The 12,105-nt window shown below is 35.3% G+C and overlaps 1 protein-coding gene across 1 annotated transcript; it reads right to left on the minus strand.

Moving 5' to 3' along the window:
• Positions 1–697: 697 nt before the first annotated feature.
• On the minus strand, positions 698–11,853 carry LOC104888331 (uncharacterized). The gene is made up of 16 exons (XM_010673268.4): positions 11,697–11,853; positions 10,143–10,561; positions 9,905–10,027; positions 8,547–8,688; positions 7,543–7,724; positions 6,404–6,462; positions 5,048–5,142; positions 4,559–4,661; positions 4,326–4,420; positions 4,186–4,248; positions 3,530–3,605; positions 3,334–3,442; positions 2,848–2,960; positions 2,673–2,731; positions 1,576–1,684; positions 698–1,344 (listed from the first exon to the last, which is right to left on the minus strand). The coding sequence occupies exons 2-16, from the start codon at positions 10,528–10,530 to the stop codon at positions 1,210–1,212; spliced, it is 1,851 nt and encodes a 616-aa protein (XP_010671570.2). The 5' UTR covers positions 10,531–10,561; positions 11,697–11,853; the 3' UTR covers positions 698–1,209.
• Positions 11,854–12,105: the final 252 nt, after the last annotated feature.

Consider the following 12,105-nt stretch of genomic DNA (forward strand, 5'->3'; position numbering starts at 1 on the left):
AAATAGAATATGTAATCCCCTGCGAAATTTGAATCATGTAATACATGTTGGAACATTTATAGTTAAATATGTCCATTGATTAAATGTGATGATTAGGTTTCAATATTATGGTGTGATAAAACATAGTGAGAAAGAAGGAAATGCGAAGAATCAGGCCTAGTGCGTGCCATGCAGGCTACTGTGTGGCTCAAACTGGTTGCCCACATCATTGCCTCTGGAAATCTTTTAATTGTCAGGAAGTTTGATGCTCCCGTAGGCCATAGCTGGTTGTATACTACGCCCGCACCATACTGACGAGACACTTGTTTCGTGAAATTATGCATGCCTCTTTGTGTGAAATAATGCATGATTATACTCTTTTCTTCTGTAAATCTTCCCTACATAGATAGGGTGATATCATATATGGGATGAGGTTAGACAACATTCATGCTTGCTTAAGGAGATTCACTTGTAAATATCTCTCATTTATAGTAAAACGCAACCTTCAAACAGATGGTTATGTACTATGTAGTTTATCATCAACCAAACTTCATAGTTTCTTTTTCGTATCTCACATATATGTACTATGTAGTTTATCATCAAACAAACTTCATAGTTTCTTTTTCATATCTCACAAAAGTTAATTGTGAACCTTGTTGATTCTAGTGGGTTGGTAAAATTCTTGTAGGAACTAGGTGCCTATAAGTACCACCCGATGTCTCACAAGATACATATCTATAGACACATAACAATACATTGTTTTTGATCCAAAATGAATTACAATTTTATTCAAAGATATAAAATCATCTATTTTACATGATTTACAATTATATGTAACTATAAAAAAACATTGTAAGACGATCATATATTAATTATCTATTTTACCGGATAGCTTCCTCCATATTCTTTCATTGCAACCGACTTTAAATATATTCTTTCACCAATATACAAAGTAAAATTGAAAGAAGAAAGGACGAGCAAGGGATGGTTTGGTGGAGACTAGATTCCAGAACCGATATGTGACAACCTGAGGGTTTAACCAAAAAGATCAAAACGACACCATCTAATATGGAAGAGCTAAGACTGGCCGAACTCAAGAACAAACTAGCATTACACTAAAAGATTCATGAGAATTGCATCCAAAACCAAGAACAACATAGAGATGCCAAACCCAATTCGATGATATTTTAAAGTAATGTTGAAGGACTGATAAAAACCAGTAATGATGCCTCACAAAATGGAGGTAACACGAACTGAGTTATCAGCAGATCCAGTAAGGTATATAGGCAGGGTTGGGTGCCAATCCACAGTTGTCACTGCTGCACCATGTGGTAGAGTTTTCGATCCATTTGCAAGACTTCCAACCTATTAAATGACACAAACTATTTATCATTTATGTATTTGTTGGTAGAAAGTGCGTAAATTAAACTAAAATAAAGTACCATGGCCTCTAGAATCGAAAAGAGATGTTTGCGTATAAAACAAATATGCAACAAGATACATAATTTCAAATGTCAATATCAGGCCATTGACACCATAATGGGATTATACAGAGTGGAATAAAGTATCAACTTAGAACGAGCAGGGGAAAAGTACCTGATACATGGGTGATCGTACTGAATCAGAGGTCACCAGCAGTCTCTTCCCAGAACAATCCAGAGCCATCTCATGACGGCAGTGTTTTGTGGTATCAGGACTGCAAAACCTACAGAACGGTATAATGTGCGACTCCAAAAATCATGTAAAAAAATTCTAAGCAGTCTCTTCCCAGATAGATAGAATCTATAAATGGCTTTGACAGATGAGATTCACAATATTAAAAGTTTCACTCAAGGTTACGGTTAGCACTCTTAGCAGATAGCAACACCAGAGAGGCAAGAAGTTCCATACATGATAAAAAAAATTGGGGGTAAAAAGTCCACTCACCAAACAAACTAGGAATGCATTTATTTCAAATAATTAGGTCATCTATAGAAATATATTAAAAGACGTGCGTGACAATATATACAAGCCACGTGGAACCTCTGTTACTCCACTAAAATTGTCCATTGTGTACATAAGTCATGTCAAGTAACAAAAATAAAATTAGCTTGCAACTAGAATTGAACCCGTGACCTCTTGCTATTATACATGACACAATCACCATCTCAACCAACTTATAATCATGTTTAAGTATCCACATTATTATATTTGTACCTTTTAAATGTTGAGTTTTCCTTAATATATTTTAATGGGATTGGAAAAATACTAGTTTAACAAAATAAATCTAGCTCAAGGTAGTTGTAATTTCTAAAGCCTTAACTTCCTTAAGCATGTTCCAAAACAATCCGCAGAAACCTGGAGGATGGGCAACTCTTAGGTCTCATCCTTGGAAAATGTTGCATAAACCATCGCATACTTATGTCGGTTATGTCCTTATCCAGGCCTGTCAGATATGCCCAGACTCAGTTACGTCTTCATTTTCTTTTTAAGTTTGGATTCCTTTCTTTTCTTTGGGGAAGGGGGAGATGCAGAAATTTATGGGGCATCAGGATGCACAACACAAAAATCCAAGGGACAAAGAATCACATGAAAAAAAACACCTAAATTCACGCCATAAAATTTATTTACACACAAGATAATGCAAGCCACTAGTCAAATGAAATGAAAATGCAGTAGCAACACCGACATTCCTTATCCAGGAATGCTAATACCTGCTGCAATCTGCTGACCAGACTACTTGACCTTGCTTCTGCAAGCTCCATTCAAAAACCTGAACCCACAAAATTTTATATTACTTTCAGCAAAACAGTTATATTATCTTAAAATAGAACAGGCTCCAAGCTCCCTACTCAATGCTGAATTCAAACAAGAAGTATAGGCACTTACTTTTCCATCTGATCCCAAAGTAAAAATACTCGTTTCATCGTGCCCGAAATGAATAGAGCTAATGGGAGAATCATGAGCTGGCCATCCAGTAATTTGCAAACCAGCAGACATGTCTTAGATTAGTTAAGCTAGTCAAGAAGCAGCTGGCTGCAGATACGTAAAACCAATGGCAAGTAGTATCATTTTATTTACTATGCATCCAAGAACCTGAATAAACTTGTGCATCTGGTTCGGGGCAAGAAAATCAAGGCTACTTAAACCATCTGGGATTAAAGAAACTATTTTAGAAAGTAGAATCCTAGACCTGCATCTAAGGGATAATGCGTATTTGGTAGGACGTGGCCTTACACACACAGAAACCAGGAACTACCACCTTAAAATCTGATGAAAGGACAAAGCTGCCCATGAAATTGAAGTGAGCGACAAAGAAAATTTACAAGTCATAACTCATAATTCTAACAGAAACATGCAAATGCACAAGGATACCAAACATGTGAATCATCCCATCAACAGCAGCAGCCGCTAAAATCTTTCCGTTGTGATTGAAACACAGAGATGTTATTGCTGGGGGATCTTCGCCAAGTGGAAGGACTGTCTTCACAAAGTCAAAATGTCTTCAAGATTTATCTTTACAAACAAATCACACATCAGAATATAGAATACTCTGGTAACTGTGACATACCATAGCTTTCCATGTCTTCATGTTCCAAACGGTTAGCGAAGCAAATCCCATTGTGCTAGCATAAGTTGTTTCATCCCTGTTTTGTAAAAAGTTGAAACGCTTTACAAAATAATGGACCCTTATAAGTCTCCATAAGTTCATAGAAAAACAAAAATATACTGACACAAACACCAACAAAAGTGATAGATATCTTCCCAACCTATGTTACTCCGATACCTTCATTTACCTCAAAAACCGGGTGCCGTGTCATGTTGTGTCGTGTCTGACACGACACTTCACCTGGATACTTCATTTTAAACTAAAAACTTGCTTTTTTCTACAAAATAGCCAAGTCGGACACTTGGACAACCGTATCCGAGACACTCAATCCGTGTCTGAGCAACATAGTTCCCAACTATGAAACCCTTGTCTAGATTCTTTCTGCCTAAATGCAGATTAAAAGCTGCTGCAATTCAATAGTTTCCTTGTCTTGTAAAAACCTAGTGAACAAAAGCTGTGGGTTTGAAAGAATAAAATTATACAACGAGAAGGTTTCCTATACCTGAACAACTGCTTCAAGGAATACATATCAACTAGAATCTAAGGTGAACAGAGAAACAGATAAGGATCATCACACCTAAATATGAATAGGAGAAAGTAAAAATACAGAAGCGTACCCGTCAGATGCTGCTGCAGAAACAAAAATGGGTTCCACAGGGCTGCACTTTACATCTAATACCCTGTTTTGCAGGTACAGAAGTATCAGGATGATGAACAAACAAGAAGATCGCGAAAAAGGTCTCAATCCAGGAATGACCTTCTAAATGTTTGGCCTGTGCTGAGATCACACACGACTCTTTTTGCATCCACATTCCATGCTTTTATGGCTCCTTCAGCAGTGCCTATGAGAAGCTTTTGTCAAGCAAAAAAGTGATGCATTTAAAGGGTATAATTAATTGAACAAAAAAAAAACTTCTCACTGATGTCAATTAAAAAAGAAATGCAATGTACACCCGCACTCAAAAAAGAGATGGAAAAGAAGAAGCATACCAAGCGATCAGATTTAGAGTCCCAGTCAAGAGACAAAATTTCTGCTCCAGAATATATAGTGGCATTTCTAGACGCCGATGTAGATGAGTCATATGTCCAAATCCTTCATCACCAACAAAACAAACCAGACTCAACATACCACATCAAGAAATCACAATCACAGTGCTTAAAAAAGTAGAATTAATAAAAGTTCTATCCTATTAAAGAATTGACCAAAGATAAAAGTCAATTAAAATGCCCCCTACAAACTTCACACATGTAGAAAAACCAAAGAAAAACTCTAGTGAAGCAAAATTGAATGATTGAACACAATTATGAAGCACCAAGCCACCAACTGGCTCAAAAAGCACGGTAAATTCAAAAAAATGAAGCACTTGAACCATCCAAAGTACTAGAAAAATGCATTTGGAAATCACAGAGATATCATCATCCTTCTGTTTCAAGAAGCATGGAAGAACTCAGATATGATGTGAAGGGCTACATAGATACCTGACTGTTCCATCTAGAGAAGCACTTGCAATGTTATCCCCAGATGCAGAAAAGCGGGACCTGGTGATGGGACTTGTGTGCCCTAGAAACGTTTCCTGCAACAAATGCCATCTACACATCAAATAAGCTCCGCGAACATTGATGAAAATTCAAATTATGAAATCAAAGATAACTTATACAAGTATATAACAGCACATATATTGGGAAGAGAAAACACAACTAAAGGAAATTATTCTAAGTTTCTTACCAGTGGCGAGGCTCGGCTGGCTCGGCGTGCGCGACCGCACAGGCCACCCAAAAATTAGGGCCTCCAAAATATTATATATATTGTTATTGTTAAGACATATAAATAGAAAAATTAATTTGGATCAATGGTAAGCGAAGGGGTCTAAGATGCTAGAGGTTAATGGTTCAAATCTTAATAAAGGTATTTTTGGAAAGAAACATAAATCTCATAACATTCCCTATTAGCAGCCACATTACTAAATACTAGTTTCTCTCATCTTTTCATCTACCTTCATAAATTCCCACCAAGCCATTAATACTTTATCTTTCAATTTCCATACAAAAATTTCCGAAACCCATAACTTTATTAACTAGTCTGTTGATATTCAATTCTCAAACAATTGCACTTTTCTTTTCCATGTCTATAATTTCCTTCTATATTATATACAAGATCTGCAATTTCTACCAATAAAAACTGCAAAAGTAATAAACTCAATATTCTACATCCAAATTAAAGAATCATTTGAGGAACATTGGATTAGTATTTATAGAAAAAATATGATGCTATATTGCTATCTATATAATTTAGTAAAGTTTTAAAGTTATTAAAATTATATGCATGTGAAACTCTAGACATGCACTACACTTCCTTTAATCAATAGCACAAACAAACCAATCAACTACAGCAACATATTATTCCCCATTTCCTCTATATCAGTCGAACCCTCTAATTTCTCCTTCATTCACCCTCTGCTCCTCCAGCTGAGCTTAATAAAGTCTAAACTTTAAGCATCAAGTCTATAGCCAAGATAATCCAAAATCAGGAAAAGAACGTTCATTACTTTAGAAGCATGCAGTACATGTGAATGATTCCAGGAGTACCAGATTTATTACACTAGCAATTCTCCCAATTAAACATTCCAGTATGCAACTTAGGAGATTCGTTTATAAATTCAAGCTTCATTTCCTATCTGAAGAGATCTTATAATTCATTGTCAAAGATCAAGGCTAATAGAATTTTGAATAATTAATTGAAGAGCGTGTAGAATGTGTCCATTGTTAAAAATGAAAAGTTGGTATTTTTTGTAGCAGCTTTCCCCAAAAGCAAATGATTCAAACTTGAAGTTCTACCTGGAACTGCACTTTTACTTCTGAAAATTCTTCCTCTCCTAGAGCCACAGCCACCTTTCCTGTTTTGCCACAATCAACTAAAAGTAAGAACTATCTTCAGATAGCCCATAAGTTCATGCAATTATCATATATGTATAGCAAAGGCATACATGATACTACCTAAATTTCTTTCTTTTCCTTTCAAAAACAAAATACCTGAAGGATCACTGACATGGAACAATGTTTTTCCCTAGCAGACAAGTCCTCCAACACAGCAATAAGGAAGTGTCCCAATTTACTATTTAGATACTTTCAGGTATACTTATTAGGGTGTTGAGATATTAAGCACTACTCTCACTACAGATTCCCCCTCTACAAATATGAATTACAGTTTATAGTCCTACAAAACAGTAATCACAAAGCAGAAAACCAAAATCTACCTATTAAGATCAACAAATTGAAAGCCTCTGCTACCAGAAAATCAAAATTTAACCAGAGGAAATCATAAAGATTCAAAACTTACCACCTCTCTCTCTCTCTCTCTCTCTCTCTCCATATTATAGTCAATTGGACTCCATATTCCGTACATCACTATTTCATCCCTCATAAAAAAAAAATTACCATTTCTAGTTTGCATGTCCGCCCACACACAACTTTGAACATTAATATCTTTAATGGTGTAGTGAAAATATACATAAATTGATATTTTGCAAAACTACATTGAGACGAATCTAACAAGATCCCACATGACTATTTTTTTCTTACGTAAGACAAGATGGTCAAATGAAGTATGTAAATAGTGTCACACATCAAAACGGACGAACTAGAAAATAAACAAATAACATATATGCATTGCAACTAAAACATAATACAAATAAATATCCAAGGACCTATTTCGATTTGTAATCTCATATAAATTTCATTAACAATCTATGGATCATAAGATTAACTGAACTGGCTTCTTGTGGTAGTAGATTTTCTGCTACTACTCATAAATTCACTATTACATAAGCACCTAACGTATATCTTATTAAGATTTCAGACCCTTAAAAGTCTTATACACCCTTTCAAAAAAGATTTATCAACTCTTGCATGACCAAATGAAAAAAGCAGAAAATGTCCGAAAATTATATTAATTGATACAAAAGAAGAGACATTACCACCACTATATAAACCGTATTTGGAAACATGGGCTCCATTCTGAATATCGCTGCCTGGTGTACTCGGGGCATGGTCGGCATCCACAAGATTTTCTCCACAATCTATTGATGGAATTGCCTCTGCCAAAACCAACGAAGCATCTTTTGCTGAGTCATCTTCATCTCTCATTAACACAGCACCACTGTGAGAAAAACCACCAAGTCAAGATTCAAGAATTTTAGTCCTCCTACTGGGGGAAGGAGATTTATGAATATACTCCCTAAGCAACATAAGGGATTTCAGCTCATCATCTCCCAATGATTCCACTATGGCCCTATGCTGATAAGGTAATAGTTGTAGTCTAGATCACTTGATTTTATTTAAAAGTATTCCTCTTCAATGCTCAGACATCAAGATAAAGTAGGTTGTCATTTTCACAATGGTTACACTAACCTGCTCCTCACTTCAGTTTTGTCATCTTGAAAGCAATCAATAGTATCATTTGCGTTTATTTTGAGTGTTGAAGTTACGCAACTCGTCATACCAGATCCATCAAGTTCATGTAATCATACAACCATATGGTAAAAAGATGTAAGATATATCCTTTAGGTATCAATTGTGAAATTCTATTAACTATCTTTCTATTATCTCCAATAGCAATATCTACTATAAACAAGACAATAGAGGTAAACTTCTCCTTCATTTCAGCAAAGTTCATGTCATGGACACACATGATTGCCTGCTTCTGAGAGATATATCAAGCTGACCTTTTTCACCTTCAATTAAAAAAGAAAAGAAAAGGTTGTCCAATATCTCAGCCTCAAACCATTTCTTTCATGGGTCACAATTAGCTGTATGAGATCCGAAACCAAGGTTAATTACATAAGCCTCATACAACCTCCAATAGCAAGAGCAACACAGTTGCAAACATCCCTCCCCCCTCACCATTGATTAAAGTCTCTTTACAGGTACCAAGGTAAGAAAGAGAAACAAAGAAGAAAAATTGCATAATCTAATATCTTACCTCCTAAGCTGATGTAACTGATTCTCCCTTTCTTCCAGGACAGTTTGAAGCTGTGATAACTTCAGATTAAGCTGCTTAATGTCATTTCTGAGACGGTTCATAGTATTCTTCTCTGTACTGATTTTCAATAAAGCAGGAATGCGTGAAGAGGTCAAGGAAACAATGGTTTAAATTAAAGTATACTCCTTTATGCCACTAAAATAGAGCTATCATGTTAATACTTAATATTAAAGAAGAGCATATATATATTAACACAAATTCTTCATTAACAACCCATCCAAGCAGAGAGCAGAGTTTTCCAATTTAGCACATTCAGTTATATAAACCCGCCACGATCCCTTTTATATTACTTGATGATCTAAATCCTAAAGTACACTAAAAGTTACAAGAAACAGAGTTCTGCCTGGAATATATAGGAAAAGGCATCGTAGACAATGTTCTTTGCATGTTATATAAGTCACAACAAGGTTATCTTCTAACACTCAGATAAAGAGGCAAACATGTGACTGTGTGACACTAAGGAAAACCAAAATTCCCAAGGATTCTCTGCCTCCCCATTTGTCTACAAAAATCGTGTCTTTTCATATACAAATGTGGGTGTCGCAGTTCACAGAAATTGGTCATATTTGTTTAGCTCTGGCCTCTGTGCTTAGAATGTTCATATGGAACCTACAATAAAACGGAGAACTTTAAGATTGCTACCATAAACTCCTGCTTGCAGCAAATGAGGAAGGGGCTTTTACAATTCTAGGATTTTCAAGCTCCCTTATAAAATGACATTTATCTAGGCATCATTTGCAAGTCTTGTTATTTCCTGTTTAGAGAATCCTTCTTCAAGTTCAAAGTACCTTCTTTGAAATAGATATCTCAAGAATGATCGCTGTGAGTCTCTTCAGAACGTCTTCATTAGAAAGTTACCGTGATTCCAAAACCCATATGCAAAGAAACTGTTCTCGTCTTGATTAAAATAACCAGAAATCTTTAAATATACATATCAAATGTTCAGATATGAACGTAATTGACATGAGAATATCCCAACTGGTCACTCTATGTCGTTTACTAACACGAAGCAGATATTATGGCAGAATTGTCACTCTTATATTTTAATTATCTGCACAAAGCAGCAATGAGATATAAAGGTGAAATTGCAGCAAATAGAATAATAATTTATGAAAAACAGGGTTTGGTCCCATGATAAAAGTTACTTTCTAATTTCTGCAAAGGGGTGAAACTTTAGCTTGCTCATTTTTGAATGTTCACATTAAGTATCAATCAAATGTTCAACATACCAACAATGATAAATTAATAGCTATAACCAGTAAAAAGCCACGAGACAATGGAACAACACTTTAGGATATGAGTACCGCTAAACATCTGGCTAAGAAAATTCCTTAGTGAGAGATGCAAGGCATCAAACCATTCCTTTGAGAAATATATGTGAAACTGAGGATCTGTACCAGGACTCTTTAGATATGGCATAGCTGCATGCGAAGTACAAGGTGGAAAGGTTAGACAATGTGAGACTAAGCCAATATCAAAAATGAAACTGGCAGTGCAGAAACAGTTAAGAATACTTGATTAATATGAAAAACAGACCAAACCATGGAGTCCAATCATCGCCTTTCTGCTGCAAGGTATCACCAAACATATCAAAAAACTCTTTGACTTTGTCATTCCTACCCGAACGCACAGCATGCACTATATAATAGCGGAGAATAGAGACCTCCAGTTTTGATAATGTAGCATAAAGCACTGTCTCTGAAGAAGAAAAACAGTGCTTAAAGAAACTAAGGAGGCCAAACAATTTCTCAGCCTCAAACTTAGGTATATATTTTGTGAAGATCAGGTCTAATATCTTGTCCACTTGAAAGCCTTTCCCAACATCCGTATTTAGTTCCATCTCAAAAGCTTGTAGAGTACTAGTGAAACCTCTGAATACAAGAAACTCTCTCACTAGCTCCTCAGCATACTGCATATTTTCCATCTTCTCCTACACTTCAATCACTTTCAGCTCACTGTACATAAGAAACAAACAGTATGATTCCAAATTAAAAAAAGTAAATAAATTATAAATATTTATACCGGAAAGTCTATAACAGACAAAGACCCACCAAGTAAGAGGACATAACATTCAAAACTAAACTTCCAAGAGAGATTAAAATTTCTGATGGGAACTTGATAGTCGATGGCCCGACAGTGGGTTAATTCGAGGATATCCACAAAAACACAAACCAAGAGCTAACAAGCACAGATTACACTATATTGGTGTCTCCATTAAAGAGAAAACATACTCTTTACACACACCCAGTATGACTTTTCTCCATTAAATAAAATAAATTCAAATGTCCCAGGAGACAACCACAGATCTCTCTATTACTCCAAATCCTCATTCAATACCAATCTACCCATCCCTCGCCAATTAATTGGCGGACTCCAGGAATAGTTGGAGCCATACTCAATCGAAAAAGGATGTTATCCAAACGCATTTCAAGTGTAATTGTAGTAAAACCTAACTGGTTGACCCTTTGGCTTCTCGGATATCTCTATAATAGTAAAACACCTGTATAATGTTTTTGATACGAGTGATACCAGTCATGTACCAATTGGAGATCCCAATTTAACTAAAACATATGTTACTCAAAGTCTTCTAAACTGTTGAATACATGAAATTTAACAGTTCAAATCTGACGTAATTACATCAAATTTCAAAATTTCTCTGTGTTCTATTCCATTTGAATTATTTCTCAAATTACCAAATCCAAACAGGGTGCATACTCTTCACCTCAATCTTAATTTATCCCAAAATCAGCACTACATATTTGAAGCAAAACATACCCGAAATTTCACGAGGAAAAACCTAATTTCTAAACTGTTCAATTTTTTTTTTGAGGGGATTTCTAAACTGTTCATACTTCACAACCCAATTTAGATATTATGAACAAAAAAAAGAACTGCATGCAATAGAATCCGATAAAAATGACAAGATATCACAAATTCAGTGTTCAGCATTCTAATTCAAGTAGAAAGAGCTGGAACTGGAAGTTCAGAAATCTTCGTACGAAAATTAAGAATCAAGGTTACCATACGATAAGTTCTAGGGTTTATAAATTATAAGAAGTAATGAAATCAAAAGTTTGGGGATGAATATACCTTGAACATAGATTGATTAATCATAAATGAAGTTGATTCCCCTTTGATAACCAGCTGATCTTGCAGATGAAATTCGGAGGAGAGAGAAAGAGGGAGTGTTGTCCGTAGAATGTAAAAAGCCGGGAAATCTAGATGTGAAGTTATTAAGGGAAAATATGCATTTTGCATTTATACTTTCCCCCTCTTTGAATAAACAAAAATATTATTAAAAGAACGGTCTAATTTTAATATAAAAGTGGACCTAATCACCAAATGAATTAAAGTAGTCATCAAAATAAATTAACCTAGTTCTTATTGAGCTAATTCTCTTTTTAATATTAGGCTTATCATTGTCTTAATTTTAATTTAAAAATAAGCGGTCTCTTACCATACAAACCCATGAATAAATATGGATTTCATTTTAAAGGAA

Source organism: Beta vulgaris, chromosome 3 (genome assembly GCF_026745355.1).
Source record: "Beta vulgaris subsp. vulgaris cultivar EL10 chromosome 3, EL10.2, whole genome shotgun sequence".
NCBI classification, from domain to species: domain Eukaryota; kingdom Viridiplantae; phylum Streptophyta; class Magnoliopsida; order Caryophyllales; family Amaranthaceae; genus Beta; species Beta vulgaris.